The sequence below is a fragment of the Callospermophilus lateralis genome, chromosome 3 (genome assembly GCF_048772815.1).
Source record: "Callospermophilus lateralis isolate mCalLat2 chromosome 3, mCalLat2.hap1, whole genome shotgun sequence".
Lineage (NCBI taxonomy): Eukaryota > Metazoa > Chordata > Mammalia > Rodentia > Sciuridae > Callospermophilus > Callospermophilus lateralis.
In genome coordinates this window covers 197,937,990-197,960,439 of record NC_135307.1, presented here as the reverse complement: position 1 = coordinate 197,960,439, position 22,450 = coordinate 197,937,990, and the positions used below count along the sequence as shown (strand labels likewise).

General features: G+C 52.6%; 1 protein-coding gene across 5 annotated transcripts in view; it reads right to left on the bottom strand.

Annotated features, from left to right (window-relative positions):
- Positions 1–20,996, bottom strand: part of Rtel1 (regulator of telomere elongation helicase 1) — a 30,065-nt gene extending 9,069 nt beyond the window's left edge. For 3 of the 5 annotated variants that reach the window (XM_076852125.2, XM_076852124.2, XM_076852123.2), the window contains exons 1-13: positions 19,975–20,996; positions 19,098–19,296; positions 18,660–18,753; positions 17,926–18,007; positions 17,638–17,698; positions 13,939–14,014; positions 13,164–13,248; positions 10,870–10,935; positions 9,697–9,850; positions 3,989–4,027; positions 3,844–3,922; positions 2,809–2,906; positions 1,310–1,365 (exon numbers count right to left, since the gene is read on the bottom strand). In XM_076852125.2, the coding sequence (XP_076708240.1) occupies positions 1,310–1,365; positions 2,809–2,906; positions 3,844–3,922; positions 3,989–4,027; positions 9,697–9,850; positions 10,870–10,935; positions 13,164–13,248; positions 13,939–14,014; positions 17,638–17,698; positions 17,926–18,007; positions 18,660–18,753; positions 19,098–19,296; positions 19,975–20,076 (1,191 nt within the window). In that variant the 5' untranslated portion in view covers positions 20,077–20,996. Of the gene's footprint in view, positions 1–1,309; positions 1,366–2,808; positions 2,907–3,843; positions 3,923–3,988; positions 4,028–9,696; positions 9,851–10,869; positions 10,936–13,163; positions 13,249–13,938; positions 14,015–17,208; positions 17,419–17,637; positions 17,699–17,925; positions 18,008–18,659; positions 18,754–19,097; positions 19,297–19,974 lie in introns of those variants that run through there. The other 2 variants (XM_076852121.2, XM_076852126.2) reach the window with 2 other exon arrangements.
- Positions 20,997–22,450: the final 1,454 nt, after the last annotated feature.

Sequence of the window (22,450 nt, the reverse complement as noted above, 5' to 3'; positions counted from 1 at the left end):
ATCCCAGGATGAGGGGCAGCACCTTCAACACCAGGTTGACCGCATGCAGGGAACACACAGCAGCCCCATGGGGCCTTTCCTCTTCTGCCTTGGCCACCCTCTACCCTGCATCCCAAATCAACCTAGAAACTCAAAACATTCCAGTCAAGACTATAACAGGACTCCTAAAGGACATCAGTGAGCTGACCCAAAGTCAACCTGGTGGAGAACCTCAGAGCTGAAAGGCATGGGAGAAATTGTTCTGGCCAATAAGGACAAGGTGAAGCACAGGACACCTGTGGGCGGGGCAGCTGTCTGTGTAAAGAAGTGGGCTCCGGCCCTCTGGGAGGGGCCACCCCCAGCAGGGGCAGGCCTCCTGCTCACTGGCCTCCACCACAGAAAGCAGTCAGAAGACAAATGCACTGTGCAGATCAAGGGATCAACACTTGCAGTGACAAAGCCCTATAGAGCTGGCATGCCCAGGACAGTTCACAGAAAAGGCACAGTGAGCAACCGACCAGCAAGGCTCCAACCAGCACACCTAGGTCAGCAAGGGATGTGGCTTCCAAGCTGCAGGACGAACTGGGCAGCTCCCCCAGGGGAACATTTGTGCCTTGGGCTCCAGAGGGTGCCACCCAACAGTGAGAAACCACAGAGAAGGAGGTGAGAGAACACCCCTGGGGGACTGCTGGGACCTGGAGATGGAGAGCAGGCTCTCAGGCACACCAGGGAACCAGGCCTCAGCCAAGGTTGCTCAAGGGAGGCCACCTGCCCGGCACCAACATGCCCAACAGTGCAGGCAAGGCGTCCTCAGCAACTTGGGTGTGTGCCCATGACAGCACTCTGTGGCATGAACACCAGGGTGGTGAAAGATTCCTTGTCCTTTGGGGCTCTGACAGAGCCCTGTGCAGACTGCTCCCAGCATGGGTGCGCTGCCCTCACTTCCAGTTTCTGGTTAGATTGCACGTACCCAAATGGTCTCCTGTTGTGCTCAGCAATGCCCTTAGTGGGAGCCCCCTCTGTCTGTGGGAGAACCCTCAGGACACTGCCCCTGGCCTGATGCCCACCAGGCCTGCCCTGTGCAGCAGTACCAGGGAACACCAGCTTCCCCCCAGGGCTACTCTGGACATGTCTGGCCATTCAACAGTCAAGCACAGCCAGACAGGTCCTCTATCTCTTCCCCTAGAGGCTCAGTGCATTCAGACTGAGAGGAAATGAGCTTAAGCATTTGCCAACAGAAACATGTGGTGTGGGGACCTTCATCCAGGCTCTGACACCCTGCTGACTTCCATCTGGAAAGGGGCCCACGCAGTCCAAAGCAGGCTCCTACCTGGATGATGTCTGCCAGCTTCTGCAACCCCACCGTGGTGGCCAGTGCTCCAGAACCTGTGGGCAGCAGGCAGAGGCAGTTGTGGATCTCACAGGGCCACACTACCAAGCCCTGCCTCCTGCCCAGTGGGGAGACCAATTTCCCAACCAGCATCAGGCACAGGACATGGGAAGAGGGCAGCTGTCGTGCTCTTCCCAGAGTGCGAGGGAGAAGCCAAAGTGTTCTGTGGAACTCAAGGAAGGCTCTGTGGTCAAGTACATGTAGAAGCCACCCTTCCTCAGTGCCCAGAGGCTCAGCAGATTCAACAGGTCCTGCATTTCAAACTTCCCCAACACCTGCTTAAAAGGGTGTGTAGCCATGGAACCCTGGGAAGCCTTCTGCCCCTCACAAAACAGCAGAAATGGGACTCGGGTGGTGTCAGGGAGAAGCCAGCAAGGTTCCCAGCTCATAAGCCCAAGGTCTCTTGCTGTCTCTCTTTAAAAGGAGACTATCTGGTGGGTGCGATGGCTCACACCTGTTATCCCAGCAGCTCAGGAGGCTGAGACAGGAGGATCAAGTTCAAAGCCAGCCTCAACAACTTAGTGAGACCTTTTTTTAAATTATTATTATCATTTTCTAGATGTATATGGACTCAATGCCTTTATTTGTTTTTATGTGGTGCTAGGATCGAACCCAGTGCCTCATATATTAAGACCCTGTCTTTTTTTTTTTTCTTTTTTAGTTTTAGGTGGATACAACATCTTTATTTTACATTTATGTGGTGCTGAGGATTGAATCCAGTGCCTCATGCATGCTAGGTGAGCGCTCTACCACTGAGTCACAACCCCAGCCCCAAGACCCTGTCTTAACATGAAAAATAAAAAGGGCAGGGATGTGACTCAGTGATTAAGCACTCCTGGGTTCAATTCTTGGTACCAACAACAATAAAAAGGAGGGGGCTCTCTGGGATGCCCTATAAGAAGACACCACTAACAACAGCTGGAACACATCTGCAGGACAACACAACAGGCCAGGTGCAGGGGCACAGTCTGAAATCCCAGCTTGTGAGGCTGAGGCAGGAGGACACAAGTTCCAGGCCAGCCTGGGCAACTTAGCCAGAACTTGTCTCAAGATGAAAGCTAAAGACTGGGTGTGCGGCTCAGTGGTAGAGCACCCTGGGTTAGATCCCAGTACCAAAAAAATACACAAGTCAATAAACTCGAAGTCTACATTCCAGCTGGCAACAGCACAGGAGCACACATGGTACACCCTTGGAAATACACATGAGGGGCTGGGCTGGGGCTCAGCGGTAGAGTGCTCGCCTCACACGTGCAAAACAGTCAAATGGCACGGATGCCTTCAGTCCCAAACAGAAGGGGAAGCTCCACAGGCTGCTCACAGGGAGGGGCAACAGCCTGAAGCAGGCAGCTGACTGCTGGACACAGAGCAGCAACTCTATGAGGGCAGCCCCCATCCCTCTCTATCTGCAACACAGGGCAGCCGGCCCTCCAGAGACTCACGCCCTGCCAGGTGCTGGATGATCTGGTCCAGTGAGTCCAGGATGCAGTCCTTGGTCTGAAATGTTATCTGGGCTTCTGCAAACAGCTCGAAGATGTAACTGCCCGAGAGGAAAAAAGACGACTTGAGCCTGGCAAGGGGACCAGGATTCAGCTTGGTGAACCCACAGGCTAGAAGCTTTTTAAGTGTCCTTTAGACAGGAGCAAACTGAGGCTTCTCAGGGAGAGCAAAGCCTGAAGTGAGAGGCCTCTGCCTTCAGGACCTAGTTGTGAGTAAAGGAGAGGAGAGAAGGCCCTGGCCCAAGTGTAATGTACCCAAGAGACAGCAGGTGCCTGGGCGAGGGACCCGCCCATGGGGCTGCCAGGGCGTGCTCATGGCTCTGAAAAGAGACAGGGGAAGGGCAGCAGAAGCTACAGCAAAGGGGCCTTTGGTGAGGCAGGGAAGGTTCTAGGACCAGTTGGAGTCCTGGACATCCAGCTGAGGAGCTAGGCTTCACCTCCCGGCAACTGGAGTCCCTGCCATGTTCAGAGGAACAGACCAGCTCTGGCAGAAGGCAGCAGCCAGGGCATTCCTCAATAAACCCAGGCCTGGCTCCGGCAGCCACCTGTCTTCAGGAGAGAACTACCCCCAGGCCCTCCTCTGCCTGCAAGAAAGACAGCAGGAAAAAACGGAGTGCCTGCGTTGGAGCATTCAGACTCTTGAGGACCTCCTGGCCTCCACAACAGGCTGCCACTGTTCTGCTAGTCCTAAAGGGATGGTCTCACTAACAGGCACCTGCACTGCCAGAGAGGGGCTGGGCCAGCTGGAGGAGAGGGCTGCAGGAGACAATGCCACCGTGCGTGCTATGACTCCTGGTGTTCCCCACAACTGCTAAGAGGTGGCAGCACACAAGAGCCTTGAAAATTGAGACAGACCCAACTGGAGGACATGGCACAGGTCTGACTTTCAGTACCTGGCAGAATACCAAGGTCACAGCCCATTGTCCCCTCCAGCTCCAGGCCCTGCCCGGAGTCACAGGGTTTGCCCCTGTCCCTCACCTTCCCGGCTTGGTGACGCCACTGTCATCTCCAGGCAGCTGGACAGCATCAATGGCACCCTCCAGGCGAAGCAGGATCACTGTGGGTCAAGGGGCTGTCAGGGATGGGCCCACCAGTGGTGGGGGTGAGGGAGGGCAGCACTTACTCTTGAGCTTGGCGATGTCCTGAAGCTCCATGTGCAGCCCTGGGTGAGAGAGCAGTACATGCACAATCTGCGTCCGCCCAGCTCCGCCAGCTGCCCTGTGGAGGAGGGGCCCAGCAGGAGCAGAGCCCTGTGCAGTCCTTGAAGTCTGCACTCCAGCTGGCAACCACAGGAGCACACATGGTACACCCTTGGAAATACACGAGGGGCCGGGCTGGGGCTCAGCGGCAGAGTGCCTGCCTCACACGTGCAAGGCCCTGGGTTCAATCCTCAGCACCACATAAAAATAAATAAATAAAATAAAGGTATTGTCCAACTACAACTAAAAAATAAATACTAAAAAAAAAAATACACATATGAACACACCACACACATGGACACCCTACGCAGCCCTGTGTCTGGAGAGGCCTGGAAGCATCGGCCGCAAGCACAGTCAGGCCTCTAGCACAAGGGACAGCGTGAGGCAGGGCTCAGAGGGAGAGGAGAAGGAGTGCAGGACAGAATAAACACTTAAAGGAATGACGGCCAGCTGGGTGTGGTGGCACAGGAGGGTAACCCAGCAACCCTGGAGGCCGAGGCAGGAAGATTCCAAGTCAAGGCCGGTCTGGAACACCTAGCTAGGGTGTTGCTCAGTGGTAGAACACTTACCTCACATCTGAAAGGCTCTGCAACCCAGAGAGCACAGGAGGGGACAAGTAACGGCCAAGAAAGCCACAAACTAAGAGTCCACGACCAACAGAAGGCCACCACTCAGAGGATGGTTGTCATCCTGCCAGAACTGGGGGCAGCAGCCAGCAGGGACACTCCTCACCCACAGGCAGGGAAGAGCCAGGACCCCAGAATTCCAAACTCAGCAAAAATAACTTCAGACATTCTCAGAGGAACAGATTTAGAAATCTGTCACTGTGCAGTTCTCTGGAGAACTATTAGCCACACCACAAATAGCTACAATTTCTACATGCCAATTAAAAGAAGAAAAAATGTGAAAGAACTGTTAAAGTCCTTCAAACTGAAAGGAAACAACATTAGAAGAAAATGTGGACCATCAGAAAGAGCAAACCACTGGGTCAAATCAATGGGCAATTCTGTTTTTGAGCCTGGGTCTCACAGTCATTTCCAGCTCTTGGGTTCAGTTGATCCTCCTGCATCGGCCTCCTCAGTGGCAGGATTACAGGCATAAGCCATGATGCCTGGTGAACAATTCTCTTTTAAACTGGTTGGTGACTGTAAGCAAAACTCACCTTGTTGCCTGGTATGCTTCCCTATACACAGAGGAGAATGAATGGACACCTGGACAAAAGGGGCTCCAGGTAAATGTAACCCTCATCAGGTTTTAAAAAGGAAGGCTAAAGACCTATACTGATGTGAAGTGACCAAAGGACTCAGATGGCTGGGCTGGTGAGCATGCCTGTCTTCTCAACAACTCAGGAGGCTGAGGCAGGAGGGTCAAAGTTCCAGGCCTGCCTGGGGACCGTCTTGAAATAAAAAATAAAAGGGCTGGAAGGCTGGGGTTGTGGCTTAGTGGTAGAGTACTTGCCTCACACTTGTGAGGTACTGGGTTTGATTCTCAGCACCACATATAAATTAAAAAAATAGAGGTCCAACAACAACTGAAAGAAAAAAAGAGCTGGGGATCTAGCTCGATGGTAGAGCACCCCTGAGTTCAATCCCTGGCACCAAAAATAAAAATAAATAAATAAGCAAAAGTGGAAACAGCCAAGGTAAGTGTGTCCCTGCACCTCCATCTTTCCACATAGCCTTTACAAACTATAGACCACACTCCAAGTGGGCCCCCAGCCATCACAGCTGGTGCCCTGACTTCAGTATGGCGCTTCCAGGATGCTGCCTACCAGGCAGCAGTGACAGTTGTGTGAGCTCCCAGGGAGGCCTACCCAACAGGCTGGTGTCCTCATAGAGAGGCCAGCGCTGCCAAGTGCCCTGCCTGTCTGCAGCATTGCTAGCAGCCCCTGCTGACTAACATGTAACTGTTGCTTTTCCAAAGTGGTTGCACCCTGGTAGGATCCATGAGCAATGTCTCAAAGCTCCATTTCTCTTTTTTTTCCCCTTTTTTTAGTACGAGGGATTGAACTCAGGGGCACTCAACCACTGAGACATATCCCCAGCCCTATTTTGTTTTTTATTTAGAGACAGGGTCTCACTTGCTTAGCACCTTGCTGTTGCTGAGGGTGGCTTTGGACTCACGATTCTCCTGCCTTAGCCTCTGGAGCCACTGGAATTACAGGTGTGGGGCACTGCACCCGGCTTTAAAGCTCCATTTCTCTACAGTCTCATCAATACTTGCCACTCCCTGTCCCCTCCATTTTTTTTTTTTTTTTTTTTTTGGTATTGGGGATGGAACCCAGAGGGGATTTTACCACTGAGCAACACCTCCAGCCCTTTTTTAAAGTTTATTTTTGAGATAGGGCCTCAACAGGTTGCTTATCTTGGCCTGGGACATGCATCTTCCTGCCTCGGCCTTTCAAGTGACTGGGAGGACAGGCCTGCACTATGCCCGCCTTCACCCTGGTTTTGATGTGCATTTATTTCCCTGATGAGTGACAATGTTGAGCATCTTTTCATATGCTCACTGGTCATCTGCATATCTTCTTTGAAGAAATATTTATTTACATCTTTAGCCTATTTTTAACTGATTTGTCTTTTCATTGAGTTTAGGAGGTTTTTAAGAATTTTTACATATTTTAGATTATGATTCACAATTTCTTCCATCCTGCAGGCTGTCTTCATTTTCTTTTTTCACAGCTGGGGATCAAGCCCAGGGCCTTGAGTGTGCTATGCCTGGTAGGCTCTCCACCCAGTGAAGCCAGCCCTGATCTTTTCACCCTCTTGATTGTACCTCTCAAGCACCAAGTTTCTAATTCTGGTGACATCTAATGTATCTTTTTTGGTATTGTGTCATCTGTGTTGTTTCTAAGGAACCCACTGCCTGACATTGGTCCAGGATGACAGGCAGTTGAAGAGCTTCTGCCCCTGGGCGTGGACCATGCTTAGCAGCCTCCTTCCATGTATACTGCAAACTTGGCTGTGACAACCTGACAAAGGCCACCTGGGCCAGGGATCACAGTTCTGCCATGTCATTGATAACCCTGAGCTGGGATGCTGGGCAGGCACCACCTTCCCCAGCTCCACAACTGCAGCTATAGACGCAGACTGAAGTTCCTAACTGCAAGAGCCAAGCCTCACAGCAAACCTGTCATTCATTGGTACCTGTTTTTCCTGTTGGACCTGTTGCTCTGGAAAACACCATCTAAAACAAGGTATTATTTGGGAAAAGGAAGAGAGGGAGGAAGGAAGGTCAGTCCAGAAACTACCAAGGCCCACCTCATGTGTGCATTATTGTGTGATTGTGACTTCTGGATTAATGTTAATGTTTTAAGTACTTCTTAAAAACCAACAATGGGAGGCTGAGATTGTGGCTCAGCAGTAGAGCTCTCACTCAGCACGTGTGAGCACTGGGTTCGATTCTCAGCACCACATAAAAATAAATATATTTAAAAAAGGTGTTGTGTCCAACTACAATTAAAAAAAAAAAAAAAGCAATAATAGGGCTGGGGCTGTAGCTCAGTGGCAGAGCATTTGCCTAGTATGTGTTAGGCACTGGGTCCAATCCTTGAGCAATGCATAAAAATAAACAAAATAAAGGCATTCTGCCAATATACAACTATAATTTTCTTTTTTTTCCTTTTCTTTTTTTTCCTTTTAAAGCAGTAACAGGGCTGGGTATATAGCTCAGTTGGTAGAGTGTTTGCCTCACATGCACAAGGCCATGGGTTTAATCCCCAGCACGACACACAAACACACACACACACACACACAAAAAAAAAAAAAAAAAAAAAAGCAGTAACAATGTCTGTAATCTCAGCACCTCAGGAGGCTGAGATAGTAGGATTACAAGTTCAAAGCCAACCTCAGCAACTTAGCAAGGTCCTGACCAACAGTGAGATCCTCTCTCAAAAAAAAAAAAAAAAAAAAAATATATATATATATATATATCTATATCTACGATAAAATTAAAATTAACGTGATTGGAGAAAACTGGAATAAAAATTAGAAGTAGCAGAAAAAACTGAGCCTAGAACGAACACCAAAGCCACAGTGAAGGGAGGACACAGCCCAGGAGCAGCACAGGGCTCAGCTGGGTGCTTTCCAACCAGTGGCCCAGCGCTGCGCAGATACTGTCCTCCAGCAAGCAGCGCTCTCCTCCACCACGGGCAGCAATTCACCCCTTCATTCCTGCCTTCACTGGTGCTGGGGACTGAACCCAGGGGCTCTACCACAGAGCTGAACCATGCATTAATGCCTCTCCTCTCTTCTTCTCTCAGGAATAGATGATCTCCCAGAACTGAGAGTGGCAGAATGCTGGCCTCCAAAGATGCCATGTCCCAATCCCTGGAACCTGTGACTCCTTCACCTTCTGTGACAAAAGAACTCTACAGATAGGATGAACTCAGGGGTCTCAAGATGCAGAGTGTCCTGATCATCCACGTGAGCCCAAAATGAGCTGACGGAGGAGACAGGACACTCAGAGAAGGAGGAATGAGGACAGGAGCAGAGGTAGGAGTGTTGTGGCCATAGCCAAGGGACGCCGGTAGCCTCTAGGAGCTGGGAGAGGCAAGAGTCTCTGCAGATATAAGCAACAGAGATGAGGCCTATGGGTCAGCACAGCTCAACATCCAGCACCCAGGGTCCTTCCAAGAAATGGAAATGTGACAGACACACGGGGAGAAGCCCAAGTCAAGATGGGGCCGAGATGGCAGTAATGCAGCCACACCCAGATGCCAGCGCTGCCCATGCTGAGGCAGAAACAGACCCTCCCTCAGAGCCCCAAAAGGAGCCAAAGACAGATACCTGGATCTGGACTGCCACTGTCTTAGTACCCCCATCTGAGCAGCCCTAGGAAGCCACACTAACATGCAATGCTTTGTTACTTGAAGGCATACATAAATACTTATTTCCAGTACCTGTCAATAGATACAACTCACAAAAATGAAGTTCAATAATTTCTAAGGTGTAAAGGGCCCTTAACACTCTGTGCTGAGTACACTCTCCTACCAACACACATTAGTGTTGCATCAGAGCTAGATCAGCCCAGCGGAAAGGGCAGAGGTATGAGCCCGGTGGGAAGGGCAAAGCCAGGGCTGCCTAGGTCCTCGTGGGCCCCCATCCTTCCCACGGACAGACCTGACACACAAAGACCTAAAAGGAAAGCAGGGACCAAGGCTATGCATACAGGTCCAGGAAAACGACACAGCAGAACCGGGCACTCCCACTAAGTGCTGTCTACTAGAACAGCCCACCTGGGCAAACACGTGCACCTCTGGACAAACAGCCTGCACACGGACACTTCCTGAGTGTCCTCAGAGCACACTGTGTGACACAGCCTGAGGACATTGGGAGGGAAGCGGGGACAACACCTAGAGCATGTAGCAGATTCAAAGGACACTGAAAATGCCTTCACCGAGAGTCAGGACCAAGTAGGAAAGGACACAAGTGCTTCAGAAAACTCCAGAATCCTCAGATGATGCCAGCCCTCCCTGGCCTGTGGGACCTCACATAGTCTTGCCCAAGAAACCGCTTGGCAAGTCAGTGTCCTGAGGTGCCAGCTGGACACAGTGCTGTGCAGGACTGCGGCCTCCAGGAGGACCAGGCTCAGACTCCCTGCTCAGCATTCTGGCTCTAGGCTCTGCACTCACCTGTACCGAGGGCGTCTGCGCTGAGCTCCAGGCAGAGCTCCCCCTGCTGCACCACCCTGGTCTGCTCCTCCAGGACCTGGTCAATGGCATCCAAACCCGAAGCCACGTCACGGGGGGTCAAGTCAAAGGAGGCTGACTCCTCACATATCTTCTCCTGAGAGGCCAAGCACAGCCCCGTGAGGAGAGCAGGGTGGGACAGAGGCTCAGAGAAGCAGGAAAGGGGCACAGAAGGGACCAGAAGCTCACAGCTGAGTCCCTGGAGCCATGGCCCCCGGTCTCAGAGGCAAGATGACTAAATGGCCCAAACCAAGGTTTCAAACAACTATTTCACTTGAGTTGCCAATGTTCTATAACTGGGAAATTTCCCATTCAAATCTAGATTTCTGAGCTGGGCATAGTGGCAGCAACTGGGGATTACAGGATCACAAGTTCAAGGCCAGTCTAAACAACTTATCTAAGCCCTAAGCAATTTAGTTAGATCATCCCAAAATAAAAAAATAAAAAATAAAACAAAAAGGGCTAGGGACTTACCTCAGTGGTAAATTACTGGGTTACATCCCCAGTACCAAAAAAATAAAATCTAAATTTTTGGTTTCAAAAGTCAGAAAATTCTGGTATAACACCCACCACCTCCTACAGCAAATGCCTGGAAGCTGGTGGGGGCTGGCTGCTGCGCCTCAGAGCACCAGGCCCTGCCATGGGAACCCAGCTCTTGAGGAACCTCACCCCAGGTTCTGCAGCAGAAGGATGAGGTTGTCCCATGTGGCCAGCCTCCAAGGCCATCCCAAGTAATACACACTCCTAAGCAGAAAACCATGGAGGGAGGGTGGAACTGTGCTGAGGACAAGGGACAAAGGGAGCCAGGAAAGACTTCAGGAGCTGCTCCTGCTGCCACAGTCACCAGAGGTGAACAGCTCTCTCCATGGCAGCTTCCCAAGGGTCAAGCCAAGCAGCCTGAAGGGCAGACCCTGCAGGACAGCATGGGCCTGGCTGCTCACCAGCAGGTGGAAGGACAAGGGCCTGAGAGTGTGTCCAAGGCCCCACTGAGGTATCTGATCCCAGGAGGCAGCGCAGCAGAAGCACCTATTACCAGGTCTGGCCAGATGCCCCCAGGGATGCTCAGGAAGCTGGAAAGGATAGCAGGTGCTCAGCACAGAGGCAGAGGGGACTCACCACATTGTGAGCTTCATCAAAGATCACCACGGTCCCCTTCAGGTCAATGCCATGTGCCCTGCGACTCTATAAGGAGGAGGGGAAGAAACCATGGGCTGGAGCCCAGCAAAGCAGCATCCTGAGAGTGCAAGCCTGCAGAGGCAGGGCAAGAGGGTACCAGGGCATGCAGCAGCCACCAAAGGTCACAAGCACAGAACACACTCAGTGCTGGTGGGGACAGGAAGGGCCACACCCGACTGGCAGGAATAGCAGTGCTCAAGGCTGGTTCAGGATGGCAACCTGGCAATACCTTGCCCTAGACTGATCAGTAGCTGGACACTCGACAGCTGTCTATCACAGGGAAACACGCAGCACAAAAGGTGCATGCCGCGGTTGGCAGAAAGCCAAGGAAGCCGCAAAGAACCTAGCACGCAGACAGGCAGAGGAGAAGTCTGCACCAACGGTTAAGAGTCCAGCACCCAGTCCCACCCCCAGAGCCTGAGGGAAGTGGCCTGAGCTTAATCAACCTAATTTCAAGCTAAGTCTTCGTACAGTCAAATGTCTGTTTTAAGCGTACCACAGGATTCTAACAGATGTGTGCTTGTCTAATCTCTGGAATGTCATATCAGCAGAGGGCCTCTGCTGTGCCAGCCTTCCTGGACAGCACAGCTGAGACGTGGGCCTCGGGCTGACTGTGCATTAGCTCTGGTGACCTCGAGTGTGTAAGTCTGGACACTGCAGTGGGCCACAGGCTTGCAGTACTCACAGAGCTGCTGCCCCTTCTTTGCCCACACTGGCATGTGAGGCTTGCAGTTGCTTCACACCTCATCCAACTCTTAGGGCTTTGGGTTTTTTGTTGTTGCTGTTTTTTGGTGAAGCTGGAGATCAAGACCAAGGCCTGGCACATGAAAGGCAAGTGCTCTGTCACAGAGCCACACCCCAGCTATTTCAGTGGAATGCAGTGTTATCTCACGTTTTAGGCAGCACCTGTCTGCTGCTCAGAGCGCTGAGCACCTACTGCATGCTGACCTGGGTCAGCTATTCACATTCAAGGCCCAGGCCTGTCACTCTTAAATGCCCTAGCTCCTTCAAGGAGTCTAAGCTTTACATTCGTGAAGGGCAATGTTTCCATCTTTTTTTATGGCTAGTGCTTTGTGACTGAGCTCAGAAACCTCAGCCTAACACAAAGTTGCAAAGACCAACCCATTCCTTCTAGAAATTTCAGGTTCAGCTTTTACAAGAACATTTGCATAGTGTGAAGTTGAGTGTTGACTTTTCTAATAGATAACCAGCTATCCCATCATCTTTCAAAAGAACAACACAATAGAACTTCCATTTCCCTTCGAATGCCTTTGGCACATGTATTGAAAATGAGCTGCTGCCTACAAGGATGGGGGCCACCATTTGCTGCACTGATCTGGGTCTATAAGCACACATTTTCCCAGACTTCACAATGAACTTCCAACTCTGCTCTTCAAAACCCTCTTGTTCTTCCAGATCACTCACATTTCTAAGAAAATATCAGAATCAGCCTCGGGTATTTTTGCAGTGCTGAGGATTTGACTCGAGGGCCATGTGCATGGTGGTAAACGCTCTACCACGGAGCAGCTTATTGATTGTGATGTGATTATTCCAGATGGGGCTTATACCCCATATTTGCAACAGTTCTCCAGGTGGCTCCCAGGCAGCCAGGTTTAAAAGCTTCAAGTCATGAGAACCACCCACAATTTCAGAAAGCTCATTGGCTCTCCAGACCCCGAATCCAACAACTGCTCTACACAGGCATAGCCATCTCCCACAGGGCTCTGCAATGGCCTCATGGTGTGACTGGCCTCTATACCACTCACATGCCTCCGCACTTGCTCTGGGGCCCCCTTCCACACACTCTAGAGCTCTTCAGTAGCACCAGCTCCTGCGAACCTTCCTGCTGACTCCCTTTGATTAATCTATACTCCATATGAGTGACTGTTTTATTCACTGCCATGTCTAGGACAGCACCCAGCACAGTGTATTCTCAAAGAACATCTATCACAGAAAATAACAAATTGGCAAAGGGATTTGGTGCAAAGATACCCTGGATGCTGTTCCCACCATGTTAAGCAAGAGGGTGCTGACACCACCTGCTAAAAGCAAATGAGTGAGGCAGGAGGCCCCTGCACCTAGCCAGGTCCTGCGCCCTTGACCTACAGCAGGGGTATCCTGCCCACACTGCTATTCTGAGGGCCTGAACCAGCAAAGGCTTGGCTAGTCCCTCCAGAACCCAGGGAAACCACTCCCACACCAGGGATCACCAGCTACATAGGCTGAGATCTCACCTTGGCATCCAACAGGTAATTGTACGGCATAAAGATGATGTCAGCTTGTTGTTTCAGGTTCCGGGAAAGGTAGTACGGGCACACTCTGGAGTAAGAAGGAAGAGGCAGTGAGAACCACACAGGGCCCTTCAGGCTGCAGCTGATGGAACTGGGCACGCTCTGACAGGGCCTCAGACAGTGGGGAACCCACGAGTGTTCTCAACCGTGATGGTGCTGTCCACTTTTGAAACTCTATACCAAACAGAACCAACCCTGTTCCTGGACACAGGCCACGGGGACAAAGACAACAGGGGAGAGCTAAGGCAGGGTGACCCCCTCGGTGCAAGAATGCTCCTTTTGTTTTGTCTGTCTGCGATGCTGGGTGAAACCCAGGGTCCAAGGCGTGCTAGGCAAGCACTGCTACTGAGCTGCACCCAGCCCTGAAAGTCTTCCCTACCACTGCTCAAACCCATGCAGCCCTAAAAGAGGAAGACAGGGTTGCTGTCCCCAGAAGAATCAGGGGTGGGTTTTAGCACCCATGTAGAGAGCCCCCCAAGGTGGAGTACATGAGGATCCAACTGGAGACAGTGCACAGAGACCACATGTTTCTGTCCAAGGTCCCCGGGGGGTGGGCAAGGGCCAGGAGGAGGAGGCATTTCACTTCATATTTCTCAGAACTGCTTAAATTTTTTTCACACTGAACAGTTGCTAATCTCATGAAAAGAAAAGGAAAAAAATATGTCCATGAGCCCACCATGAAGCACATAGGAGCTGTGGCCTTGCTGAGGGCTCTTACTTGTGCTTACTCCCACTCTTGACAAGGTCCTCAATGTCCAGGATGGGGGTGGCCAGCTCCTGCTCTAGGCTTTTCTCTGTAGATAACAGGAAGGGTAAGCAAGTACCTTCAGTTATCCCCTGACCCAGGAGGGACATCCAGAACAAAAGGGCTCCTGTGCAGCAGGCAGTGTGGTCAGCCACCACCCATGGACTTGCCAGAAGAATCCCCACCAGATGAGTCAGGTCCTCAGGGAGGGCTCCACCTGGAGAAACCCCACGGGAGCCCTGCCCTGGACCTGAGAAGGCGGGCTCCAGTCTGAGACAGAGGGTTAACACTAGAGAGAGATGCCAACACTGTCCCCAAAGGTCCCAAGCATCCTTTCCACCTCTGGACACTCCAAGACAGGACAGGAGGGCTGCAACCCCAAGAGGCTGAGAAGAGCCACAGCCTGTCCAGAACCCACAGATGTGTCTTGTGAGTGGTGCTCCCTGGCTTCCCACCAATCACAACAGAACCAGAGTGGCCACCTGGTGGAGAGCTGCAGCTGCCAGGAGAGCTGGCACTTCCTGGGAACGGAAGCAGGGCACAAACAGGCAGGAGGCCAGGGTCACCCCAGGCAGAGCCCACCCTGCCCCACCCTTAGTAGGTTCCTCTCCAAGCTGAGCACTAGCCTGACCCTTTCTCAGGACCGCAGCCCAGAAATGGGCCCTACCCAGATGGATACAGGGTTCAGGGCAGAAAGGATGTTAAAGGCTACCCTACCACAGTACAGATCCCCAAATTGGAGTCATGGGAATCCCTTGGAAGCTAAACGAGCGACTCCTGGGCCCTGGGCCCTTGTGGGCAGAATGAGGGACTTTTTCCAAGAAGCACTACAGAGTCTCAGGGCAGACATGTAGAACTAGGCCACCCCCAGCAACTGGCTTCACTGTGGCTATTTCATTCCACCCCTTACAGGTGCCAAGCTCCCTCAGGGGTATGACGACAGCCCATGCATCAGCTGCAGAGGCCAGGAAACACAAACACCCCGACAGTGACCCTTCCCCAAACGCCCCCTGGCAAGGCAGCCTGATCCTCAGCAGCACCGTATCAACACATGGCCAATCGGCACACATGTCAGCAGTGAGCCAACTTGCCAATTCCTGGGTAGATCGCCAACCCATGAGGACTTGTAGGGAGTCAGTACAGAAAAGAGGAATGAGAAGAAGGACAACAGGCAAGGAAAGGGCAACTAGGGCTGACCCATGGCACACCACAGGCTGATGCCCAGGTGAACAGCGCCCTATGCCTCAGAACCCCTCACCAGGACTGCAGCCCACTCCAAAGACAGCTAAGAGCTGGGAGGTTGCTAGAAATAGCCTCACAGCAAAGATGTGCAGGTTCACAGCTGGGGGAGCCTCCACCAGGCTAAGCAGTGAGTCAAAGTGAGGTTGGGGGCTACCTGTGGTTCTTAGGACTAAGCCCAAAGTCGTGGAGAGGAGACATCTAGAGGGCCAGAGCTGTCAGGCCAGCTGCCACCACACCTCCACACTGATTCAAGGAGCACAGGGTCATAAGGAGCAGGTCATGCGGACAGTCTCCAGCCAGGGGCCAGCACTGCAGTGAGCCCTCAGAACCAATGCAGGCGAGGAGCAGTGGAAGCGACAGCTGGGGCAGAGCACAGGCCTACAGGTCCCTGAGTGCTAACCCACAGCAGCTACAGAAAGTTGGCTGGAACCGTTCCCACAGGCGCTGCACCAGGTCCTCTGGCACAATGCCAACAGGCAAGCTACAGAGGCCAGCTTGGCTAGGGCTGTGAACAACAGAGGCAGCCATGATGGGGCAGAGATGACTGCATGAAGCAAGCTCACATGTGCTACCAGGACCAGGTGGGAGAACTGCAAACAGAGGGGTGGACAAGGTGAGGGGAAAAAACACCTTCCAGGTGACCTGACACCCACAGGCTGGTCACAGAAGACACACAGGACCAGGGGGCCAGGACCAGTGACTAAGATCACCAAACACTGTTCCTGTCCAGACTGCTGTGGATAAGTCTGTGTTCAATGATTCCTGTGCACACCTTCCTTCTTTCCACAGACCCCTACCATGTGGCCTGGGCATGCCCAACAGATCCTTCCTCTGAAGAAGCCAGAAAAGGCAGAGACCATGGGGAGTTTCCAAACAGCAAATCTGGAGAGCAGGTCCAGATTCATGGCCTCCAGACCACTGTCACAGAAGGAGATACCTGGGGCATAGTGCAGATAGACAGTCCTTCTCAGGACCACCCAGCAGGCCAGGATAATTACACACTGAAGTGACTAAGGGTCCTTGGTGCCACCAGACCAAAAAATCAGTAAGCAAGAAGGCAAAAGAAACCAGGCACAGTGGCACACACCTGTAATCCTAGTGACTCAGGAGGCTCAGGCAGGAGGACAGCCAGTTTGAGGTCAGCCTCAATAACTTAGCAAGACTTTAAAAAAGGGCTGGAAATGTGGCTCAGCAGTAGAGTGCTCCTGGGTTCAATCCCTAATACCCCCCGCACACACACACACACAAAAGGATCAAGAAAGAGGGAAAGAGGAAGGAGTCAGGGTCCTTGCCATGTTCTATCTCCAAGGGGCATAAAATGGGGAAACCTGGTGCTGGGTGATGAGAGACCCCCAGCTCAAGCCTCTGATCTGACCACCACGAGAAGCCCCAGGGTCCTCAACCCTGCTGTGCTGGGCACTCAACACAGACTGAGCAGACAGCGGCTCTCAGGCCCACCAAGGCCTTGCGAGTACCCCAGGGCTACGTCACCAGGGTCCCTGCACTTTGTGCTAGCATGGCAGTCCCAACCAAGGCAAGAAACTGAATCTTAGTACACAGAAGTGTGAGCTCCCCAGCCACACAGCCTGCACTGCAGATGTGCCACCCTTCAGGCCTCAGCAACTTTAAGGGCTCTGCCACAGGAAGTTCATTCTGCTACACTCTCTGGGAACCTGGGATAAGCCCCAGAATCCCTCAACAGACACACGAATGGGAAGTTAATGATTTGGAGAAAAGGCACTCAAGCTAGACCCCTGCCCTGGGCCCTTCAGGGGCTCCAGGCACACAGTAACCAGGGCCAGCTGTTGTCACTAACCCTGAATGCATTCACTCATCCCATCTCTGAATGAGGCCATCTGTCAGGCCATGGCCACCCCAGGCTGGACCCAGGGACTCACACTTGGGGCTGTGATTTGTCAAAGCTAAATTAGTAAGAGAAAGGATTGCAGGAGCAGGAATCAGGGGGAGGCAGACACACTTAGCTCCCCAGAAGCCAGTCACCTGGGAAACCTGCAGGCATCCCGACACCTGGGTTCTCCAGGGGACTGGTCACAGAGGCACCACAAGGTGCCCGCTATCTGGCAGGCAGCAGGTTCTGGGCTCCAGATGGAAGAGAAGGTGCGTGGCATACTCCCTACGTATTCAGAGAGTTAAGGTGCAGAGAGCCTCCCACCCGGCGGTGGTAAGGTCCTGAGCCACACACCCACCAGTAGGCCTTTCTGAGACCACCACATGAGAACATAGCCCACATAGAGACCCAATACAGGTGACCCCTAAGTCACAAGACAGACAGGCCTCAGCCCTACTGGCTGTACCTGGGTAAAGCAAGCGGGCTGTGATACCCAGCCAAGCCCTAGACAGCTGCACATGCCTCACCTTGACCCTACCATGCGACAAGCGACAGGAACAACTTCAAGGAGCTGTTCTTACCATCCACATTGTTATAGAAATGACAGGAGCGACTGGTCACCTTCTTGCGGCACAAGTGGATCTGCAAGAGAAAGGCCCAAGCACACATCTGGAGCAGCAGCTGCAGAGGGCTCACCTCAGGCCTTACCAACCCTCTCCCCACCTCCAAACACTTTTAAGCCCTGGCCCAGTCCAGCAGGGGCACAGGTCAGGGGTCAGCATGTACTAGAGCACAGCCTAGGCCACCAGTGCCCAGGCAGCACCTGCCCCAAAGAACAACAGAGGTTGAGTAAGTCCCCAGGAACCCACCTGCATGTGGTTACTCTCCTGCTTCTTCACCTCGGGGTGGATGCACAACTGCTCCCGGGAGCCCAGCACGCATACCCTGGGCCTGGCAGAAGAGAAGTGAAAGGTCAAAGAGGGATGCCACAAAGAACAGATGACCATATAGTACAGTCCAGCAGTATAAGCTGTGGGAAGCATAAGTATGCACTGGAGACTTGGCAGGCGGAGGGAGCAGAGTGACTGAATGTGGCTCAGGCAGTAAAACTGCACAGAACCTGCTGTCCAAGTTCTCTCAAACAGAACCCAGACAGAATATCAAGACTCATTTGGGTCTTGGCAAGGGGCAGACTCTATTCCCTTCACAAGCAACCCTTGGGGGATCTATCCCCACCCTCCACAGCCAACACAATAGAGCCTGGGATGCCAGCCCAAGGATAGCTACAGCTCAAAGCTGCTTTCTCACAAGTAATGGGCACTAAGGGCTGGGGATGTAGCCCAGAGGCAGGCACTTGCCTAGCAAGGCTCTATACAAGGTCCTGGGTTCAATCCCAAGCACCAAAAAAAACAAAATCAAATAATCAACCACCCTTTGCCCTCCCTCAGCCTAGCAGAGAATCACACACCCTGGATGGGTCTAGAAAGAATGTGGACATCTACCACCATGCAGCAGTGCTGCACACAGCTGGGATGTGGGCCCAGCTCCATGCAAAGCTCATCCCTCCTATGACCCTGAGGCAGGTGAGGGCTCCCTGACGCACCGGTAGGAAGTGTTCCGAAGCTCGCCAATGACCTGTGTGAGCTGCGAGTGGGTCCTGGAAGCATAGATGATCTTTGGGATGTCTGAATAACAAGCTGCCCAGATATAAGGAAGCACAAAAGGGGTGGCTCTGAGTCAGTGTCCTCATGTCTCAACAGGCAACACTGGCTCCGTCCTACAGGCAGTCACGAACCTAATACCCACACACTCACTACCAGAAACAGGTTCAAAGGCTACCTGTAGTGCCATAATTCCAGGAAAAAAACTGCAACCCTGGTTTTAAACTCAGGATAGTAAGAAACTATGTGAAAGTTACAAAATTCTCCTGTTCAACTCTGCTCCACAGATGACAGAAGCCCAGGAGGACTGGCTCTGTCCCTGACCTTATCCCTTCCCTATCATCATCACAAGGCCAGGAGAGGCCAGGAAATAGGGTCACCTATGGGATCTCCTTCAGCAGCAGTAGCGTTCCCCCAGGATGACAAGTCTTGACCAACGAATCGCTCCCCTTGCACCCTCTCAGCAATCTTGCGGGCAGAGATGGTATCCCGAAGGTGCTCCCGCCAGGCTAGTGTGGTACAGAGCAGGCAAAGAGTCTTCCCCGTACCTGTAGGGCTCTCCAGGATGCCATTCACTTTCTGAAGAGGGTCAGGAAGAGGGGTCACGGGGATGCAGAGCAAGATGTGAGGCCACATGATACGCCCAGCTCTGCTCAGATACATAGCTCATGGTGGAAAAGCCCTAGGACATCATGAGTTCACATGACATTTCCCACTCATGCCCTAAAAACCACAGGTGAATTCAGCCCTTGTTAGTAGGAATTTGCGAAGCATTATCCAAAATGCAACAGCATTTTTAAGCATAATATAAATACTAAAATGGCTAATTAGGTGCCAAGTCTCAAAACAGGAAACTGTCATATGATTCTGGACCCAGGCATTTCCCTGCCCTATCTGAACAGAATATGATGTCCTACATATCAGCTCTCAGATAAAAGCCTGAGCAAGAAACTCAGGGGTTAGGAGTGAGCAGGTATAAGAGGGCACTCCAAGAAATCCAGTAGAAAGTGACTGCCCCCCCATCCACCCCTTAAGTTCTGCTCAGATGCCACCTCCTTTGAAGCCAAAGACCTCCTAAGCCTATTATCATCTAGAATCATCTTTTTGCTCACTTGATATTGCCTCTCCTACCCTACTGGAAGCCTTATTCATGACAAAATACAGGGTCTGGCTGGAATGAAGAGTGGAAGTATGAGGCTCTTGCTAAAGCACCATCAACCCATCCCTAAGCAAAGCCCTCAGTCTCTGCAGCTTTACCTTCTGTAGACATTCCAAGACCTTGCTCATGTACTCCTGTTGGCACTGGTATGGCTGGAAGGGGAAATCCACTGTCACACCATTCAGGACTATCTTGGGCATATCAGCCTGTTCTCAGGAAGGCACAGAGGTTAGCTAAGATGCAAGATGTTTGAGTCTGAGACAAATCCTCTCCAAACACCTCAGGGTCCCAGGCACTCCAGGTGAGTGATGCCAGCACTTGGCACTAGGACACAGTACTGATCTTTGCAGGAATCCCTACAGCACAGACATGAGGAAGATAACAAGACTGTGTAGACAGGCCACTTCACCAGTCACTTCAGTAAATCCCTCCCTGTGGAGAAAGTCAGAAGGCAAGCCTGTTATATCCTGACACAAAGCTTGGGAAGAGGAAGATACCAAATAAGTCGCCTTTTTCTGCCCCAAGCCACTCAGTCCTACTCTGAAGAGTCGCCTGGGTTCACAAAAACAACAGAGCCCAAGAAGCAACAATTCGGTGACTTTCACAGGAGCGAGTGAGGCTGAGACCGCAGCGGCACCGCTCCTCCCTGGGCCGGCACACGGTGCAGAATGCAGCGTCTGCGCCTCCTGCCCTCTACTGCCCTAAAGGCAGGGGCCATTCCCCATGTCGCCCGGGTGGTCACCCAGTTGCAGCCAAAGTAGCGAAAGGACATCCTGGGATGCAAATCGAGCATCCCTCAGCAAGTCGCTCAACCTCTCCAGGCCTCCGTCTTGCCTGGAAGCTGGGACCAACAAACACAAAGCTCAGGCCCCAGCCCAGCGCGGCGCGGTGCGGCGCTCCGGCTGCGTACGCTCTGGCGCAGGATCCGGCCGCCCCAGGTGCCGCGCGGCCGCTGCAGCGGAGCGGCCGGCTGCGAGACCGCGGCGCGTCTCCGATCGCCAGTCTCGGCGGGAGCCTTCCACCTCTCGGGCTCCCCAGGTGCCCAGCCGACCGACTCCCAGCGAGGCTCAGACGCACCGTCACAGGGTTCAGACTTGGCGGGCTGAGGCGCACGCTGCACTTCCTCCTTCATTTCCTGTCCGCCGTTCGATGCTCCGGTTGGAAACCATTCTCAAGTCGCAGGGTCCGTCTGCTCTTCGGCCTCGTCGCGCGGTCCGCCACGGCTTCTTCCGGGCGCAGCACTCTCCTTGCCCGGCTCCTGCCGCTACGACGTCTCTCCCGACGTCCGGCCACCTCCTCCCTCTGCCAGGCCGCCGCCACCGAGCGCACAAATGCGCCGGCACCTTGCGTTCTCGAGGTCCCCGCCCTCGCCTCGCAGAGGCCTGCGGCGATGGCTGTCAGTAAAATCCGCAAATGGCTGCAGTGGCCCTAGACGCGCTCCAGAGAGCCCTCCCCCCCACCCCAGTCCTTACTCTCCCCTGGGTCCAGCCTCTCTTCCGTCAGTGTTCCCAGAGGTCTACACAGGCCCCTCTGAATCCCCAGCATCTGGCTCCAGCTGGTAGTCATTGGTGGTCGCAGGAGAGACCCGCCCGCCCCCCACAGGCCTTCCGTCGGAGGTATTGCCTCAGGCGACCCTAGCATGTCCCAGCAGGAGCAGCAGTGCTGCCCACTGACAGCATCTGTGTGTGCCCACGCTCTTGTGTGAGGTCTCTTTTGAGGAAGCACCTGACACACGCTGGTACCCACCCAAGGCACCTGTCTCAGATGCTCCTAGATCTCAGCAGGGATTTGGAGAAGATGAGATAGGCCGCTAATAATTGAATGGGCACCAAGAACAGGTTTCAGTACCATCTATGTGTAGATTGCCCAAAGCCTGCAAGGAGCCAGGAGTTCCGTCCTTCACTTCCATACCAATCATCTCCTGAAGGCAAGGGTGTTCCTCCTGAGAAATCTAAGGAAGGAGAGGCAAAGACCCAGAGACTTGGGATTTTCATAGGCCAGAACTGGACCTCTTCTGAGTTAAAACATGTAAAAGCCATTCTGCTATGGGTTGTGGTGGTGTACACCTGTGATCCCAGTGACTTTGTAAGGGGACCACAAGTTGGAGGCCAGCCTGGGCAACTTAGCAATATCCTGTCTCAAAATAAAAAGGGCTAAGGGTGTTGCTCAGTGATATAACACCCCTGGGTTCAATCCCCAGACTGAGAGGAAAAAATTTCACTGAACCCAACCTGGGAGATGAGGGGATGGGGAAACCAAGACTGACCATAGCAAGACTCACTCAGCAGGCACAGGGATCTTGACCAGGGCAACAAACCTAAATTGAGCATCTGCTCATTCAAGCTTCACGGGACACAGCTGTGGATGACTACAAGACAAATATGAACCAGTCACATTGTGATGAATACAAGGAAGAGACACAAGAGAGGAGGCTGCCATGACTAGAAGTCAGAAAGGCCACCCTGTAGATTGGTTGGAAACAGCATGGGAAAAGTCATGTTGCAAGTATTGGGAAAGCCCCAGAAATGAAAGACCCTCCAAGGTGTGAAGTGCTCAAAAGAGCCAATGAGGCTG